Genomic DNA, 19888 nt, shown 5'->3' with positions numbered 1-19888 from the left:
TTTGTGCATTGACTTGACTTGCAAAATATGCATACCACCCCAGCTTCTGGCTTAGGTCTTGTGGTTCGAATATGGAGTTACGAGCCAACTTCAACCGTGGCTGGGCGCCATTTTCCAAACAGGCGGGAATATTTTATATTCCCCGCTTGTGCCTGATTGGATTGTACCGAGGTCACGCGCCGCAGATAGAATCCGATAAAGTCGGCAAAGTGGGGAGATCGCTCTTGATTCCTATATCAAGCAAAGTTGACCAGGAGCGAGAGATTAGAGATAAAAGTTAAATGACGACACGTGTGACTGTAAGGAAAGCTGGAGCCGTGTTTTTTTATGTACGTCGAAGAATGCGTTCCGCTGGTGTTTAACCCACGGCGGGCCGGGGGGGGGGGTATTTGAACACCCCCCTGCGGTTTTTCGCAGATATCTCAAAAACGGCGGCGCGGAGCGCTGCCGTTTTTGGCACAATTGTTCGTGCATCTTTCCCGCACATGTTGTGAAAATTTCAGACCCAGGTCGCCTTAGGTCAGGTCACCAGGTCACGCCAAGTGACCTCACCTCAGAAAAATAAGAATGCTCGTCATAGCAACACCGATTGATCGATTGCCTTGAAACTTTCAGCGATTGTTTAGAACAACATTATCTATAAAATGTAGTTCTCGGAATTTTGAAATCGGTGACCTAAGGTCACGTCAATTTTGCGGTCTCTCCATTATAAGTCAATGGGAGAAAATTGAAAAGCGTCTGTTTTGCACGAACGCTATTCTAGACACTCTCAAACATCGAGATGTAGGTACAATTGACACACTGAACCGGAAAATGGCAATTGTGACCCCTCGTTATGTTCCCGAGGTCATCTCAGGTCACCAACAGAATCTAACAGTTTTTCGCTAATAACTTCTGACAGAGACGTGCTAGAGCGCTGAAAACGCCTTAGATGTGTTCGGCTCGACGTTGCGGATCGACTGATATGCAACATGACCTTTTCCGGTCAGGTCATGACCTTGACCTGAGGTCAAATTTTCAAATTGACCTTTCAATGTCAAATTATAGTTCATTCGACGCGTCTCGACGAGAGGAACACGATGCTGGCAAAAGTAATGTCATGGCTCCTTTGAGTCAAAAGTTATTGCCGAAAAACGTTTTTGGTAAAAACGGCTATTTTATAGTTTTTGCCCTCTGGAGGCTAAACCGTTGACCTGAGGTCAAATCTGAGAACATTACTCAGAAAGTTCTGTAAAAGGGCTATCGAATGCGCTTTTCCGCGGCGCTAAATCTCTATCGGTTCCCGAGATAGCCGTCGGGAGTTTCCAAAATGTTGAAATAGTCAACATTAGTTACCTTTAGTGACCTCTGGTGACGTGACCTTTGACCTGACCCAAAAATTAACTGAAGTGTTTTTGTCCTTATTTTGAACGTTCTCTCGATTGTCGCTTACCGCGTGTCGCTACGTGGCCCAGGAGCCGAGTTAGACGGGGGGGGGGGGTGTTCAGACACCCCCGGCCCGGCGCGGAATCTCAGAGCACCGGCCCGGCGCGGGTTAACGTCTTTGAAGCATGCCGTCAGCTTTCAACACTGTTTTGAAGTTTCAAAGTTGGTTCGAAATATCCACTAATGGAGTTTGATAAAGGTCAAAAGTCAGAAAAGCACGTATTCAAAATATTTTACTGCGAGAGAGGGGCTGACGAAACCTCGCCTTTTAACTTCTCGTGACTTCTTACCTGACTATAATTTAGCCTGACCGTGACTTGTTCTCTTTTTGCCAGACGTACGCTGCCGACATCTTCTTTGCGCAGAGCTGGCGAGATGAACGGCTCAGGTTCAACCAGAAGATGCAAAACCAAACCGGATACTACAGGCTTTTACCAGTTCACTGGCTCAAGGAAATCTGGCATCCAGACTCCTACTTCAAAAATGCCAAGCAGGTCACCTTTCAAGAGATGACTATACCAAATCATTATGTGTGGCTTTACAACGATAATAGCATCCTCTATATGGTCAAGTAAGTACCAAGGAAAACAACATCTTCGATAGTTGCTTGGATATCGGGTGCGCTGTTGACAATGTTTACTGCCTCGCCCTGCTGTGAGCTGTCAAACGGTATTTTCGACATTGCAGCACAGCATAAGCGTAGGAACCATGGGTGCAAGGGTGCAGCTGCACCCACAATATTTATCCAGTGGGTGCAGACAATGTATTCTGCACCCACAATAATCTGAACCAAAAACCCCTTTTTCATCAACACTACTTCCCATGCAGCACGGCAAATTCATGGATATGTTGCCTACTATTCATCTTTCGAAGCATTTGCTACTGTGATCAGTGATGGTCTTCAAAACTTACATTTGTGCTGAAAAAGGGAAATAGAGCATGTGATTGAACACATACCGAACCGATGACCCACTATCAAAAATGTTAGCCCGATATCTTCGAAAATGGCTAAGTTGGCCGCTTTTACTTTTTGCGGTAGTCAATATTGACAATATTAGCCCTCGAATGTGTGCAGCGTTTTCCAGCTTCTAATGTGTAGGGGGAGGGGGTCGGTCGGACCCCCTGCCGTTCGGCCCCTGATCGAGCTAGAGCTTCGCGGAAAAACGAGGGTGTTGCCCGTGACGAGAGGAAGCCGATGATACCCAATTTTAAGGTCCTACTTCATTGGTTGACCTTCCAGGTCAGGTCAATATTCCAAAAGTCGGGAAAATCGAGACCTGCTAGAACTGCGTAAAGTGAAGCTGTTATCGTTTTTTTTGGGGTGCTGATCACAAATATCTGATGTTAGTTTTGATCACAGATGATTTCTTCATGCATTTAGGCCAGATCGGGTCAGGTCAGGTCAGGTCAACCATTAGGCGTCCTACCGGCTATCCATATATGGCTATCCACACCTACTATAGTAGGTGTCAACTACCACTGACGGCGTCGTAGCATGTCACGAAAGCACTAAAACTACTTCGTAAACGTTCAAATGGACGCTAAATTCGAAATCAGCCCTATAAACTACCCTAGAAACATGTAAAACTCGAAAAAGTGAACCGAGGTCATCAAAGGTCAATGACCTGACCTGACCTTCAGGTTATATTCACACCCACCGTGATGCATGGGAAGAACAGCATTTCACATGTTTGGACGTCTACAATCACAAAAAGACTGGAAACGCGCGGATAATGTGAGCTGACATACGCCAAATCGCGATTCCGGCCGAACATGGTCTCGAGAATCAGGTCACAGGTCAAAGGTCTTTTGGGTCAGGGCCATGAAATTTTTAGAGTAGGTGTAAAACTGATAAACTCGAGGGTACTAAAAGTTTCGTCGCGATCGGCCGCTTTTTGCGCGAGTTATTTGCGAACAACCATGGGGGGGAGGGTTCATCCGACCCCCGTACACATGCGAGGGTCAATGCTTCCAAATGCACTTATCGGTTGGTACCTTTTCGACATGGTACACCCTCAAAGCTCGTAACGAGCCTTCGCTCGGGTGTCGCCCCCCCCCCCCCGCTTCACCGGCCATGGCTGGATTTCTGCACCCATGCACCCACAATGTTCCAGCCGTTCCTACGCCCATGCAGCACAGTCAGGCTCTTGTGCCCTGCATACATCAATATGTCATAGCGTGGCAACGATTAACTATATAGGTACTGCGCAAAGCCGCAAATTTACACCCAATGCATCCTTGTTATGAGTTGGCCGTTCAACATGTGGCGCAATGCACTCAATGCTGGTATGATAGTGCCGCCACATTGGTGACCGGCCTCGCTAGGCTTCTTGTCGCTGTGAAAAAGCTGTCCCAGATATCGAGCGTTTGCGTTGAGCGCGGTCACACTACTCGCCACACGAGCGCCTTTTCTAGTTCATCATTGTCCCCAAGGACGAAGGACCTTCAAACTGGGTCACAGAAAATTGGCAAAAGGTATTTTAAGGAAAAATAATTATAGGAACTTATCTTTATCTCGATTTCAAAAGCGTTACTCAAACTAAAGAAGTTTGGCATTATTCAAATCAGGGCTGCGGAGTCGGAGTCGGAGTCGGAGTCGGAGCCGGTCGGAGTCGACAGTTGTGACCGGAGTCGGAGTCGGAGTCGGAGTCGATTTTAGAAACCCGAGCCGGAGTCGGAGTCGGAGTCACCGAAAATCTGTCGACTCCGCAGCCCTGCTAGGTCTGCGGAGTTGGAGTCGGGAGTTGGAGTCGGTCGGAGTCGACAATTCTGCCCGGAGTCGGAGTCGGAGTCGGAGCTGGTTTTTGAAAGCCGGAGTCGGAGTCGGAGTCGGAGTCGCCGAAAATCCATCGACTCCGCAGCCCTGATTCAAATATACCTACCGTCAGCATAACATGCAAACAAAAAATAAATATTTTGTTGTTTTTATATGCTTTTCAATCGAGGAAGTTATAACAATTAGTGATTTGATTTGCCTGTATTAACCCGCGCGGGGCTGGGGGGGGTAAATTTTACCCCCCCTCGCGAATTTTTGCGATATCTCAAAAACGGCGGCGCGCAGCGCCGCCAAACTTTCAGTACCTTTTCTTACATCAATTTGACACGTTCCCTGAAAATTTGAGCGAAATCCGTCCGAAAATTTTTGAGAAATTGACGTTTTAGTGACGTCATGTTCGCCATTTTCGCCTCAAAAACGGCAAAAGTTCAAACGTCGCTAACATCTTCATTTTTAAAGGAATCAAGACGTAACAAAAAAGGTTATACGTAATTTTACTTTGTCTATCAAATGGCTATCTCGGTTTTTTGAAAATTTTGGATTTTGGCCTAAATTTTTTCAAAAAACTGACTTTTTTGGGAAAATCATTATAAAATCCAAAATTTTGAGTCTATCGAAAAAACCGGAATATATGTCAGAGAAGTGGTCTATGTGCACCTACATACCAAATTTTAGAAGAATCGGTTCAAAAATGTGGGAGTTATTCAAAATTTTATGACGTCACGACACACAAATTTTTTGAAAAATGACTTTTTTGGAAGTTCTAGACCTCGTACGGAAACAAAAATAGCACCATTCGATTCGCCGTGAAAAACTGCATCAGATAGACACCTTTTTAGGCCTTAACAACCAACTTCAAAATTTGACCTCACTTGACCTGACCTTGACCTGACCTCGACCTGAAATTCATCCAGAGGTGGTCCATATCACTTATTGAGTGTGCCTATTGAATTCTATGAGTAAAATGACCCATAAAACATGTGTCGCACATGCCCTTTTCTATATTTTGTTTTTGGTGACCTGACCTGACCTGACCTGACCTTGACCTTGACCTCTGAATGATATTGTATGCAACGAGTATTGTCTTGGTAGCCTAAGAACACGTTTTGGGCGATCAGTCTCAGTCCATGACTCCATTCTTCGGCAACTACGGTGCAAGGCCGATACTGTAGAAACTTGCAATTTGTACCCTTGACCTGACCTTGACCTTGACCTTAAACTTTAAATTAAGTACATGTTTTTAGTAGTTCGTGATGAGAGCTTTCGATTGGCGTTTGAATTTTCCAAATCGGACCATTAGTTCGGGAGATAACAGGGGGGGGGGTAAAATTTACCCCCCCCCCCCCCCCAGCCCCGCGCGTTCGGCTGGAGACCCCAGCCCCGCGCGGGTTAATGCCTTGTGAATTGCGGCAGTGTGCAAGGCTAAAGAAAGTCCCAGGTATGTGACCGACAAACAAGACGCGGCTCTGTGACACACTTGTTCGCCCCAGAACCGCTTTGTGTTACCACCTTCTGACCTGTAACTTCCCCCTCCCGTCCGCAGGCTAACGCTGGTGCTCTCCTGCGCTATGAACTTTCACTACTACCCCCACGACATGCAGCAGTGCTCGATGAAAATTGAAAGCTGTAAGTAATTTCCGAGTTAAGTGCGCGTGCGGGCTTGGCATGTTGATGCTGAGTTGTTAACTATTGAAGGTGTTTTCAACGCCGAGAAAGCTGTGGACTGGACGGTTGTTTGTTGAAAAGCAAACAACTTCACGGGGTGATGTTGTGTCTAGGGAGGCACGCAATCGGACTTTATAAGCAGTTTCGTTCACAGCTCACCGTTTCCTTGTTGTAAATAGCTAAATAAGAAATATATCAGCCGCTGTTAGTTGCCCTATAAACAACTTTTAATTTCAATGACATACGAAGTTCATATTTTTGTAAGCTAAGTAATGTTTTGTCTATACCTAAACATAAGCTTTCAATGGATTTTATGTAGTCCCTGGCTCCCATCTGTGTGCTCTATTCACAGTGTCTCACACCACCGACGACCTGGTGTTCCTGTGGGACCCTAACGTGCCGCTGGAGGTGGATCCGATCGAACTGCCGCAGCTGGATCTAGTCTCCAACATCACCGGCGACTGCACCCACATCTACGCCACCGGTCAGTCGAGGTCACCGGTCAGTCGAGGGTCGTCTGCACCACGGGTCACTCGCCGCACGTCGCGCCCGAATTACAGTTTTTCAACAACGCTACCTTCATGGATGTCCTCTTTAATCAGTCATTTGTTTTTGTATTTTGTAGGCTATATTAGGTATCAGTGCAGGCTGACGTGAACTATCGGTGAACAGCTACTACGGCTTTCCCCTGTCGCCTTTTGCTGCCTTTGATTTCCTGCGCTAAGCGAATGCCTGACACTGGAGCTTTAACCACCCGTCAGCGGTCTCATTCTCCTATCGTCATCACTATCTCGAGTTTCTATCGGCCACGAAAGCGTTAACACCAGCCTCTCGAGCCGCTGATCCTGAGAACTACATTCTTCCCCTCTCAAAGCCTTTCCCTCCTCACCTCTCGTCCCAACTCCTCCACCCCAGTCTTTATCACCCGAGCTTCCACAGCCTCCGTCGCTCGTCACTCAGCTCCTCAAGCCCATGCCCCACCTCCCCGCTCAGAGCTTCCCCAGCGGGGCATTCCACGTCAAATCAAACACCGAAATCCGTCATCCCCTTCGATTTTTCTAAAAATTTGTAGGCAGACTGGGCATGGTTCAAAACTGAGTTACGTATAATATTTTCGAAATTTGATAACATATCGCCGAGATATAGGTCATCGAATATAGCCAAAAATGCCACACATCATTTTTTTAAATGCTTATAACTCTGGTTCCTTTTCTGGTATCAAAATGATATTAACAGGGTCTTGTAGGCAATTGATAAGGCTTTGATTTTTAATTATAAAATAAAATTGAAGTGACCTTGAAATGCATTTGACCTTGAATTAAAACAGAAAAATTTAAATAGGAAAAAACACGCCACCTTCGATTTGAGTAATTTTTACATATTATGTCCGTCACAATGTTCCTAACCATCTGTGAAAAAATTGGAGTGGGCCATTCATAACTTTCGCGGCAAACGCCGTTTTCATGCATCAACATCACGCAACCGCGCGTGACCTTGAAAGACAGAGTCAAGACATGCTTGCTTGTGTACACTTTCTGAAATGAATGATTGCTGATTAGTGATATCCCAAACTCTGCGAGAATGGAAATGCATAGTCATCGTAGTCAAGCATTCACGTTCCATTGTAAAAGTGTCTCAGGCAAACGGTATTTTGCGGTGAATTTTGAGCCGTGTGGAAATGCATCATGAAATAAATTCAACGAAAACATTATCACGCAACGATATCTTCACGTCTTTTGATCTTCACTATACGAAAGAACATACATTTTTGAGTATGTATGGATTTCTATGTATGAATTTCTAGTTAATCCGATAATAAATATGGCAGTTAGAGTCCTGCTAAGAGTAACATGTCGCCGGCTGAGGCGGGATCGGCCGAAGCGGGAAACGCAGCAGTCACAATTTTGTGTTTACACGTTCATATTTCAATTGTTTACCAACCTATTTTCAGAATTCTTTCACCATAAGATTGCCTGTACATTTCTTAGTCTTCTCACAAAATTTGACGCGAATCGAACGTAATCAGCGGTAAGGAGCGCGATGTAAAGACGGAACCGTTCCGTTCCGTCCCGGCACAGTCTACAATTCAGGCGGCGCGTAGCGGTCGGCGCCGGCTGCCGAGTCGCCGCGTCGCCGCGGCGACAGGATGTTCACTTTACACCGCTATTACTAGAACAGTTGTGAACCGATTTTCTTATTGCTTGCACGATGAGATGTGCAATTCAATTCTGGCCAGGTAGCCATAAGTAATTTCGCATCAATATTATGAGATATTGGCGAAAAACAGGAGGGGTGGGGCGAAATTCACTCTTCCCCCTCCACTGCGCTTGCTAACATACGTTTGCATAAGTGCCATTTTCTTCAAAACTTATGAATGGCCCACTCTAATTTTTTCACAGGTTGTTAAGAATATGGTAGGCAATAAAATATATGAAAATGAGCCAAATCAAAGGTGGCGTGTTTTTTGCTATTTCAATTTTTGTGCTTAAGAACAGAGTTAAGCAAATTTCAAGGTCATATATTTAAGTCGATGCAATTCTAAACAAATGCTTAAGAAATTACCTAAACAGTAAAGTTTATTTCATTCAAATCAAACAAGTACAACCAAAGTTATGGTCGTTCAAAAATATAAAGATGCAACATTTTGTAAAAATTTGATGCCCTATATTTAGAAGACCTGTGGTCAGAATGTGCAAAAAACATCAATGTAATGTCCGGGGCGACACAGGAACTCGCTCACAAATTTATAATGAAATCGCTGATGGTAAGGGGCAAAACAGCCGATTTTTGTTCGATTTGACGTGGAATGCCCCCAGCCTACCGCCCTGGTCCGCCCCACGCCGCGCCGGGCCGGGCCGAGTGAGTGCGGCTCCGGTGCTCTTTACGCCTGCCTGGCCCTCAATAGGGGCTCAGCGCGGCTGGCTGCCTGGAGAGGGTGAAGGAAGTGCGCCGTGGCCGCAGACAGCCGAGACCGGCTTTATTTAGACCTGACTCTGCCGCAGCAATTAGGGATGCAGACGGGATCACGCTCGACATGTCTAACGAAATGATGCGTCAGGTGGTTCGGTCTAATGCAATCCAGGGCTAGTTTGGAGGCAGGTGATGTGGATAATGCGTTTATTCTTTCTGAAAATGAAGTTCGGTTAGTCTAGACTGAGTTTCTTTAAGGTATATTGTGCAGTCTTAATGCTTCTCTTTGTCGTATTTCACGAGAAAAGTTACACGAAACCAGAAAACATGTGAACAAACAACACGCAAACTACGTAGTATGTACTCGTTGTTAATCACTACAAATGTAATGAAGGCATCAGTGCTCACGCACAGTATCTTTGCATCTTCCAGGAAGTTTTACCTGCGTGGAGGTCGTCTTCACCTTCCGCCGCCGCCTGGGCTACTACCTCTTCCACACGTACATCCCGACGTGTCTGATCGTCATCATGTCTTGGATCTCGTTCTGGATCCGGCCGGAGGCTGTGCCGGCCCGTGTCACCTTGGGAGTGACCTCTCTGCTCACGCTCTCAACGCAGCACGCCAATTCACAGAAGTCTCTGCCGCCCGTGTCTTACATCAAGGTAAGCCTTTGAACTTTGCTGCCTGGGCACAAAGCGGGGACGACGGTGGATTTAGCCGTCGCAGTCAAAAGGTGGTGACAATTGCCATTGTTAGCAAGGCTGCCGGAGACACACTACGATTTCAAAGGGTTTCTTAAAGTCTGCTGGTATTTTACAGTGTCGATGCGGTGCTGCTAAGGCGAGCTGCGTGCATTTATGGCGTTGTTGCATTTTTGGTGTCCGATAATAAAACTTGACTGTGATGGCATGCCCCACTTTATTGCCCTATACATAAACAAAAGCTTCTTAGTGGGCTTTTAAAAACGAAGCGCTCCATTACGGACAATATTCATTTCTTTTTGAATGGCAATGCATTGCAAGGATCAATAAATAATACGCAATGTAAAATTAATGAGTAATTTATCCAAAGCTGGCTTGTGCATTTCTTTGAATAGTAAAATGATGTGCTAGCCATTTTTAGTTGCATATCTAAAGCCCGTCAATGTTTACTTCTACTTTGTTATTTAAATACCTACCAAATTAACTAAGTGTCCTTTGTGTGGGACAGTTCATTTAAGGACTTGATGACTTTCGCATCTTCGAGTACGGAAAATACAGACTGCCTTTACTCGCTTATTTACATGCAGCCGGTTAACACCTGCAGAGGGGAGGGACCCTCTAGACCCGAGGAGGAGCCAGGCAGTGACGCGCTAAACATTCGATCTAAATGCATACCGGTGAACAGGGCTCGGGCGATGTTTTCAGGCGGCTTTTCTCGTTAGATAGCAAAGTTTGAGTGATGGCACACGCCACGCGGATCCTCGGCTGCAGCTTGCTAGATGAGACATTAATACCAGTATAGCGCCTTTTGGGGCGACTAACGGAGCGAGCGAGGGGGTGAGTCTTGCACGTGCGAAATTTCGAGGGGGTACCTCCAACTGACTTGTGTACGGCACCCTACTGACCGGTTTCTAGCGATGTGCCAAATTTGAGCACAATCGGCCCAGCCGTTCTCGTGATCTGGGAGCGGCACCCTGCACGTGCGCACGTGCAAAATGGGTCACAACTGACTTGTGCACAGCACCCTACGAACTGGTCCCTAACCGTGTACCAAATTTGAGCGCCATCGGTCCAGCCGTTCTCGAGATCTGGAAACGACCCCTGCACGTGCGCACGTGCAGCAGCACCCCAACTCTGGCACATGGATATGCAGTGCCTAGTGGGTGCCTACCTACATGCCAACTTTCAGCGCAATCGGCCAAGTAGTTACCGAGATATTGCAACAATTACAAAACTGACACCTCCTTGTTTTGCACGTGGCACGTGCATAAGGGGTGACCCACATGCATCGGGAATAGTCCAATACTTGGTAGAAGGAATGAAGCTACCCTACAAAAATTACCGCATGTAAATCGGTCAAGTGGTTGCTGAGATATAAGCCTCGCAAAAGCGTCCGCACGGCCGGCCGGCCGCTCATACTCGGAAATTTCCGTTAATCTACCGCGCCATGCTGGGGGGGCGTTTTTACGCCCCCCCCTCAGGTTTTTCGCGAATATCTCAAAAACGGCGGCGCGCAGCGCCGCCGTTTTTGGTACACGTGTTCCTACATCATTTCCGCACATGTTGTGAAAATTTCAGACCTAGGCCGTTCAAGGTCAGGTCACCAGGTCACGTCAAGTGACCTTACCTCAGAAAAAGTTCAAAGGCTCGCTATAGCTACACCGACTGAACGATCACTTTGAAACTTTCAGCGATTGATATGAGTAACAGTATGTATAAAATGTATATCTCGGATTTTTGATATCTGTGACCTAAGGTCAGGTCAATTTTGCGACCTCTCCATTATAAGTCAATGGGAGAAAATTGAAATGCGCCTCTTTTGGACGAATATCGTTCAAAACGCTCTCAAACATCGGTTCATAGGTAAACATGACACACTGAATAGGAAAAATGCACCTGTGACCCCTCTGTGTGCCCCTAAGGTCATCTCAGGTCATGAACGGTCGCCAGCAGTTTTTTGGCTATAACTTTTGATAGAGACGTGCTAGAGCGGTGAAAACACGTCAGATGTGTTCAGCTCGACGATACGGATCGACTGATATGCAACATGACCCTTTTCGGTCAGGTCATGACCTTGACCTGAGGTCAAATTTTCAAAATGACCTTTCAAGGTCAACGAATAGTTCATTCGACGCGTCTCGACGAGAGGAACACGATGCTGGCAAAAGTAATATCATGGCGCTTATGAGTCAAAAGTTATTGACGAAAAAACGTTTTTCGTAAAAACGGCTATTTTTGGAGTTTTTGCCCTCTGGAGGCTAAACCGTTGACCTGAGGTCAAATCTGAGAACATTACTCAGAAAGGTCTGTAAAAGGGCTATCGAATGCGCTTTTCCGCGGCGCTGTAGCTCTATCGGTTCCCGAGATAGCCGTTGGCAGTTTCCAAAATGTTGAAATAGTCAACATTTTACCTTTGGTGACCTCTGGTGACCTGACCTTTGACCTGACCCAAAAAATGACCGAAGTGTTTTCGTCCTTATTTTCGACGCTCTTTCGATTGCCGCTTACCGCGTGTCGCTACGTGGCCCAGGAGCCGAGTTAGACGGGGGGCGTGAAAACGCCCCCCCCCCCCCAGCACTCGGCGGAAAGTTCAGGCCACCAGCACGGCGCGGGTTAAGGAAAGACTACGCTCGCTTCGCTCGCTCCGTAACTATCAAAAAAGAATACAATCGAAACATTCCCAAGATTTTAGGTGTATAACGTTCTTTCTATGTTGATAATTGCATGTTTAGTTAAAGAGCTTTCCTAATTTATCCCTATTTGCTGAATAACAATAAAAATTATGAATATGAGAGTCAAAAATGAAAATATAAACATAACCATTACGGCAAGCAAGCGACAAAGAAGGTACAGATTACAGAAAATTATAATATGTTGCCTGTACTTACCCACATCTGAGCACTTTCCTCCGTCTCCCTCAGGCGGTGGACGTGTTCATGAACGCGTGCACTGTGTTCGTGTTCCTCTCGCTGATGGAGTACGCCATGGTGAACGTCATCATGGGTGACCTGGTGGACGCTGACGAGTCCCTGGTGCGGCGCAGCATCCGTTCGGTGCGACGGAGACTGACAGTGCGCCGGCGCCGCGCGCCCGGCGGCATCAAGGTGGGTGCGGCGGCACAGTATATCCCCAGGGGACGGCTGACCCGCCGGCGGTCACCCATCGCCTGGGGAAATCAAAGTGGAAGCGCGCCGCGGATAGCCATAATAACTGGACATTCTAAGGGTTGTTGGGTGGGGTAACAGTGCGGAATGAATGAGGAATGACTTGTGGGCGAATGTTGACGGATGTTGTGCCTTGGGTAACGGGTGTCTTAGTATTTTGTTATTTTTATTTATTTTTACTTATTTCTTATTATCATAAGGTATTATTTTTACTTCTTATTTTTGTGGCGGGCGTCGAACAATGTTATGGACGTTCCAAGCGAAAAAAAAAATCAGTCATTTTGGACGTATGCTCACTTATGTTTAATTTCGTGGACAAATTTGGGTCATATTCATTGCCTATCCCCCTTACCAATGTTACTCATCACGGACGGGCTCTTGCTAAACTCTAAGACAGTCATTCGGCCGCCCCCACCCCGCCCGTTCCGTACACCACGCCCGTCGTTCCCGACAATCGCGCGTCGATTTCGGTCTGACCGTTGGGCGCTGCCGCAGACGGATGGCGAGGGCCTGCCGATGAGCGACGGGCCACGCGACGCCGCCTCCCTGCACAACGGGGCCATCTTTTCGGCGGCGCTGCCGCAGCCGTCGGCGTTTCTGCGCGACACGTCACAGGAGCAGCGGCACCGGGCCATCCTGGTGGACCGGTTCTCGCGCGTGTTCTTCCCTTTGTCGTTTGTGGTACTGAACACCGTGTACTGGGTGGTGTTCTATTTCAATGGACCGCAGCAGGTCTGATACAGTGCGGAACAGAACAGGCGAAGGGGTGACGTGAGGAGCCGACAGGACGGTCGAGAGAAACGATATGCTCGTGATGTGTCGTGAAATGTTGGAAAAGGACACCGCCGGTGGACCTACATAATTGAGTGAGATATAGACAAGGAGCGCTGCGTTGTCTGTGTCGAACGGCATAGGTTGGCGACGTGCAGTGCAATGAATTATACGACAGTGGGGAGCTGGGAAGCCTGGGTGCAGCGGCATCCTGGGCTTTGAAGACATGCTTGAAATGGTGCGCTCATTTCGCGAAGTGTTACTATTTTTAGTGAAGTGCAAAGTTCGTTATCTCACATGCCCGATTATAGGATGAGTGCGTAAAACACATCCTTATATGGAATGTTGAATATGGTAATGAGAAGAAACACATTCCTCCTCCGCTTTAAAATATTGTTGACATGCAAGCACTGACATGTAGTTCTTTTTAGTAGCAACATCTCTAACATCTACCTCTATTTGTAGCTAGTCATGCTACTGCTTATGCTGTCTCGTGGAATGGTGGTGACTTTAACCCGCGCACCGACGGGGGTCTGCGCCAACTTAGTACCGACGGGGGGGGGGGGGGCGGATGACCGCCCCCCCCTGAGATCTCGAGAACGAAGCAAGATAGCGACAAGCGGTAAACGGCATCGGATACGCACGGTCAAGATCTACAATTTTTACTAAGGTCATTTTCAGGTCAGGTCAAAGATGACGTCACAGGGGTCGAAAAAGCCAAAATGGCGGCGCTAAATATGGAGAGAGTTTTTCTCGAATAACTTTCGAATTAGTCAAGATAGGAACAAACTAAGGGCATCATCGTGATCCTCTCGTCAATCCGCATCGAATGATACATATGTTGACCTCGAAAGGTCAAGGTCAAAGGTTGACCTCAGGTCACGTGACCTCGAGGTCATCATGTATATCATTCGATGCGTCTTGACGAGCTGAACACAATGAGACCATCCACGCGTCTGTATCTTGTTCCTGTACGGAGTTATTGGCCAAAAACCTTTGGTGACCTTTGATGACGTCACATGACCTCACAGCTGCCCAACAGCAAAACAGACCTCAAGGTAGTGAAGGTTGATCGTATATGAAGTCATGTATGGTATATGGGGCCATTCCGACCCGTTTTAGTGGTAAAAACAGGGAGTTGATTTTTCCCCCATTGACTTATAATGGGGAGGTCGCGAAATTGACCTGACCTTAGGTCACCGATATCAAAATTCCGAGATATACAAATTGTAGCTACTAATGACCTAATAACATCCTGCGACTTTCAAAGGCCTCCGACATCTACTGTAGCTCTGGCACGGTGACAAAGTTGCAAAAAAGTGACTTGAGGTTGGGTCATTCAAAGTGACCTGGTGACCTGACCTTGAAAGGTAGGAGGTTCAAACTTGCACACCATGTGTAAAATTGATAAGGGAATAGTCATACCAAATTTCGCGGCGCTACGCGCCGCGGTTTTCCCGCTATTCGCGAAAAACCTCAGGGGGGCGGATATCCGCCCCCCCCCGTCGGTGCGCGGGTTAATGTTCTTTGATGCTGCAGCCTGCTCACTTGTTTGCTGATCGAAGTGGAGGTGATCTCATTTATAAGAATACGGTACACCTGCCCTTTTGTTCCGATTTTTTTATATATAAATTCTTGTTCTTCTTCCATTAGATATCTTGAAGCATGCTTTAGTACCTAAAAGTACTTCTTAATTTGATAAGCAAACTTTCAAGACATTTTAAAACTCGTCCGGTTCTGCATCGCAATCATCGTGATTTTACTTGTTTATATTCCTCGAGATACTAACGGAGGCATTATGTGGTCAATTTAACAGTTAGCCTCGATTGTAAAATCAAAACATGAGGTAAACGTATCCTACAAATGTGTCGACTTTTGAGTATAGAAAATATAGTGTCAGTCGATTGAGTTTCATGATTTGACGGCTAAAAAACAAATGCTCCTGCTACCCTTAATGATAGGTTTTCACTCGTAAGCACTTCAGAATTAATTTTTATTTCTAACTGCTTTTTGTTCTGTAAAACCGTTGATTCTGCAAAAAATATCGAACGTAACGTTTTATAAGTTTCCCTGTACCCTCGAGCATTTTTAGTTTTGCTTATCTTCGCATACTGTTTTTCCAGAACTTCTTAGCTACCACATATGCTTTGTCTCATTTACCATTTTTTATATCAACATTGAACACATTACGTATCACTCATCAGTGTAACTTGCATTGCAAATAGTTTCATCGTTCCAAAATCATTGCACATCAGTGTGGTTGCGGTCGCCATCTCACGCGTAACTTCTGGTGAGGATTGTGAGAGTATTGCTATGCTTCTGCTCAACATCTGTATTTATAGAGATGATAGTCAACCGTAGACGTATATTACCTATAAAGCAATGCAATGCCTATCGGAATGAGAGGCAAATTACTGAACTGGATGGTTTGTCATTAAGGTAGAGCTAAGTTCCTTCAGTGATTTGCATTGCATTTCAAGATTGACGTGGAATAGTGTGGAATAAATGTGGAAAGTATGTGCGAGTTTAGAACAAGTGGTCTGTAAATGTGGCATTTTGATTGCAATTTGATTGTTATACCAACCTTCGTAATTATTGGATACTTTGGGCTATGTACATGTACACTGTGCATTGTATTGCGTAATATGTTCAAAAAATATTTGTTTCTCGTTGCCGATCTGTGTTGTTGGCGCCCTATATAATGCTTAACAAAATAACTGGGGGAGATCACTTCCCACGAGCAGGACGGAAACAAACCAGTGTTCATTTTTTTTTTAACGGAAGTGAAAATAATTAGAATGGTCTTCTAAATGTTTGTTTTACTTGCTTTTTGTGTGTCGACCAATTCCAACTTGATATCGGCTGTATATGATATCGGCTGTAATCATAAAAGACTATTGGTTTCGTTGAAAGAAATTTTTGCTTATAAAAACACTTTAGGCGAATAGTGAATATCCACATACAATTTATCTCTCAGTCTAATCATTTCAGTTGTGCCGTTTATGTTATGAAAACAATCCATATTGTTACTACTGCGAATGATGCATTGTGTGTAATGGCATATTAATGCGTGTCAAGCGCAGTATGTATATGTACATTGCTTTATCTTCGAATGACTACCCGTTTGTGAAATGACGTAAGAAGTGGAAGCTGAGCTGACAGGAATAATTGCTGCTTTTTGCAAACGAGTTTGCCTTGAGAATGCATGTGTATGGAACACGGTTACGGTAAAATGAATACGATTGTCATGGTTACTGTAGAAATGGCATGAAGTGTGCACATTAATAAAGAAATGATAAAGTACTGATTATCGTATACTTGACAACGGTACATTGTATGTCTGGTCAGGCCAGCTCAAGAGTGGGTATGACATCTCATGAATCCAGTACCTTAGTGAATGTAAAATGGCAGTTTCGGTCCTAGCCTCACAAACTTTGACAGGATGCTGAACATATATTGTGTTTCAATTTTATTTCCCTGCCATGTCAAAGCATGCACAGTTTAAAAACACATTCCGATTCCTATAGACATCAAATTGCTGACGTCTCTCTACCTACATTTTGTCTCTAACATCAAGTTGACGAGCATTGCTTTTGTTCACAGCCTACGTCCATCTTTATCAATCCCAAGGAAATCAACACAGACCAATCCTCATCCTATAATTCCCCCATTAACCCAACTTGGCCAACCCGACCCTCCATCTCCTACCCAACCCTCAGGCAATGCTGCCGCCGTCCCAAGCATCACAACGACGTTTCCTATCTCCACTGAAGTGGCACTTGGTTCCCTCAGCCGATCATTCGCTGCAGATGAACCAGGGCCACTGCCAGCACCAGGAACGGCACGGCCTGCCGAGCCGTGGCCCCGTTGCACAAATCCTCAGCACAGATGCAGATGGATTCCTCCAGGATGCCATCGGTGTGCCGGTGGCAGTGACCGACCTTGACGTGGTGCCACTCGGAGCGGTTGCCGCACGAGTAGATCCAGCGCTGGTCGGACCGCTCCACCAGAGCCTCCGGCTCCGGAAACGCCTTCGGGTATTTCTAGAAAGAACGAGCTCTGATGAGGAAGGGACGTTAGACCTGCCTCTCTCAATTCACACAAGCAAAACGGAAAATAGCCTTACGCTGTGGGACACAGTCCACAAGTGAAGCTAGCAGTCGCCTAAAAACGCACACAGTACAGCTGGAACTTCAAGACCTTGAATACTTTAATACGAAACAAGGGACGTGTCATGCATGAGACAATTATAGTCATGAGCTTGACGCCTGTCGGGATTATTTACTTATCGAGAAGGTTTATGAAGTTTCAGCCTCCTCACCGGACAGTTGGTAGCCACAGCACGTCGCCGTCGTCCGGCAGGGGCAGCTGCAGCATCTCCAGCTGGGTCGGCCGCAGCATCTCCTGCTGCCGGGGCCGCCTCGCCACCGTCCTCTCCAGCTGAATCACCAGCGTCAGCGGCGGGAGCTCCGGAGTCGGGCGCCGAGTCCGGAGCAGCAGTGACATCCTGGTGGGTGTCGTCTGAACTAGTGCTTGTCTCGTTGTCGCCAGGGGCGCCGGTTACGGCGGTGTGAGGCTTATGTCCGATTCCATGACACTCGGCAGCCTCGTCCATCGCTGTGTAGTATTTCTTGAGCTCGGCCCGGTTGTAGTGCTCCTCGTAGTAGTGTTTGACTGAAAGACATTAGTCGGTGTGTTATGGTGGTACTATGTATCATCACGTATGCATCCCTTATTCCCCGTACAAAAGGCTTATGTTCCGGGATGACCAGCATCCAACCAAACAGGCAATGGAGGTCGCAGGGCGCAGGGGCCCATCTGCCTTGACTATTTGAGTGACTGAGAGGCCTGTTCCACCCGCAGGACACTCCGTTCCAGACAGGATGGGCTCAACTGCCGACGATGCACGACTTGATTGTCTACAGACTACTCACAACCTAGTCCGATGTTTCTTTCCAAACCTCTTACCCAAAGGCCGTTCAAAGGCCGTGACAAACTTCCTCAACAGACCGAAAAATGTTCAATTTAATAAACCAAACTAGCACGGTTCGTTTAATCGTTTATGAAGTGAAGCACCCATCCTCAGAGTTCCCTAACTTTTAAAATAAAACACGATAAAAGGCTTAATCTTTCCTTGTCTTTAGTCACGATCTAACTCACCTTCAATAGATTGTTTGATGCAAACAGCATCAGTTCCGGGGCATGTTTCGGAGAAAAGATTGTTCCGGTGTCCACTTTTCAGGTCTTCGTTCTTGCAGCCTTCGTTGGTCTTGCTGCTACAGGTAAAGCATGACAAGCCTGCAATAAAATATTAATATTTTATTAGTAGGTACTAAATCCTGATGCTAAACAAGTAACAGAATTAATTATCTTTTCAAGTTCACTGTTCAGCCCCCTTACAATGACAAACCTACCGTGACAAAGGGCATATTCCCCGACAATACGAGCATAACGAAGGTCACGTAATTTGCAAAGGAACATCCCGCTACAAGATAAGCCGAAGCAAAACTTTTAACGTATATTTTTACTATCATTGTCACAAAATGGTTTTAATTGATTGAAAATGCAGTGTATGCAAACGATTTGTGCTACTTGTAACTTATGCTTGCTTTTGGCTCCTAATAACGTTGTGTAATGAAAGTAGCTAGACAAAATTGAGTTGTTGGAGCGTACGAGCCATGGCATTTTTCCCTTTGTGAACTTACCTTCTGTTACTGGCAGTGGAATTAGCGCCTGTATCCATAGCGCGCAAAGTGTTAAACAAACATCACTTCGCTTCATCTTGAACTGCTGGTATTCAACTACTGTATAATTCAAACTGCGGGTCTGTCTACATTTTTGTAAAGACAATCGTTTGCACTTCAAGACTATCGACGAATAACTACTGCTAGTCGAGTGGTCCCTAAATATTTGCAGCAGTCCGCTTCCACCAGACCCATTTTCTGCATTTTCTAGCTTGCCAAATTGTCAATAAGTAACTCTTTATTTATTTGTCTCACAAAGAGTTGTGCACGTGACAGGTTATACAAAATACCTCGTGCCTCGGCGTTTGGCGCCAAGCTCAAGGCTCTGCTTCCTCGATGGGGCGAATAGTGATTTTGAGAAGTGCCTCAAATGCACGCGAAACGTTGCATCATATACGTCAGGGGTCGGCAAATGGTGGGGCATGCCCCCTTTGGGGGTAATGACGCCCTTCGGCGGGGGGTAATGAGGGCCTCTGAGAAAGCCTCATCTTTTTTAGAATTAATGGCTCCCTTGATGGGACAAGCATCGCAACTGTTGTGCCAAAGGATTCAAAGATTAGTCGAGGTCAAACGCACAAAGCATGAACTGATTAGCTGGCGCATGCCAATTTTCATGTAGCTGCTCACCATGCCGTACAGTCGTGGAAAGTAACTGTCAGTGTCATGTATGTACTAGCCGGCGCTCGTCTATTGGCGTTTTCACAGTCACTAACGCAAGGGAGAGGAGTCGTC

The 19888-nt window shown here is 46.1% G+C and overlaps 2 protein-coding genes across 2 annotated transcripts in view; one reads left to right on the top strand and one right to left on the bottom strand.

The window, feature by feature from the left end:
* LOC122373656 (glycine receptor subunit alpha-4-like) overlaps positions 1-13965 on the top strand; it is a 47157-nt gene extending 33192 nt beyond the window's left edge. Inside the window, exons 5-10 of the mRNA XM_043351944.1 lie at positions 1761-1996; positions 5745-5827; positions 6219-6350; positions 9209-9438; positions 12399-12581; positions 13137-13965. Of these exons, the coding sequence (XP_043207879.1) occupies positions 1761-1996; positions 5745-5827; positions 6219-6350; positions 9209-9438; positions 12399-12581; positions 13137-13379 (1107 nt within the window). The 3' untranslated portion in view covers positions 13380-13965. The remainder of the gene's footprint in view (positions 1-1760; positions 1997-5744; positions 5828-6218; positions 6351-9208; positions 9439-12398; positions 12582-13136) is intronic.
* A 2885-nt stretch (positions 13966-16850) lies between these two features.
* LOC122373655 lies at positions 16851-19406 on the bottom strand. The gene is made up of 4 exons (XM_043351943.1): positions 19118-19406; positions 18573-18710; positions 17734-18086; positions 16851-17455 (listed from the first exon to the last, which is right to left on the bottom strand). Exons 1-4 carry the CDS (start codon positions 19191-19193, stop codon positions 17201-17203), a joined length of 822 nt encoding a protein of 273 aa, XP_043207878.1. The 5' UTR covers positions 19194-19406; the 3' UTR covers positions 16851-17200.
* Positions 19407-19888: the final 482 nt, after the last annotated feature.

This window comes from Amphibalanus amphitrite, unplaced genomic scaffold (assembly GCF_019059575.1).
Source record: "Amphibalanus amphitrite isolate SeventyFive unplaced genomic scaffold, NRLGWU_Aamphi_draft 001530F_arrow, whole genome shotgun sequence".
NCBI lineage: Eukaryota > Metazoa > Arthropoda > Thecostraca > Balanomorpha > Balanidae > Amphibalanus > Amphibalanus amphitrite.
The sequence above is the reverse complement of the archived record's forward strand: the minus strand, read 5'-3'. Positions and strand labels throughout refer to the sequence as shown.

Bases quoted from the DNA above. Each gene is read 5' to 3' on its own strand.
- LOC122373655 (XM_043351943.1), bottom strand. From the start codon at position 19,193: ATGAAGCGAAGTGATGTTTGTTTAACACTTTGCGCGCTATGGATACAG. The intron at 18,711-19,117 runs GTAAGTTCACAA...ATTTTATTGCAG, and splicing joins TCCACTGCCAGTAACAGAAG to GCTTGTCATGCTTTACCTGT. The intron at 18,087-18,572 runs GTGAGTTAGATC...AATGTCTTTCAG, and splicing joins CATCAAACAATCTATTGAAG to TCAAACACTACTACGAGGAG.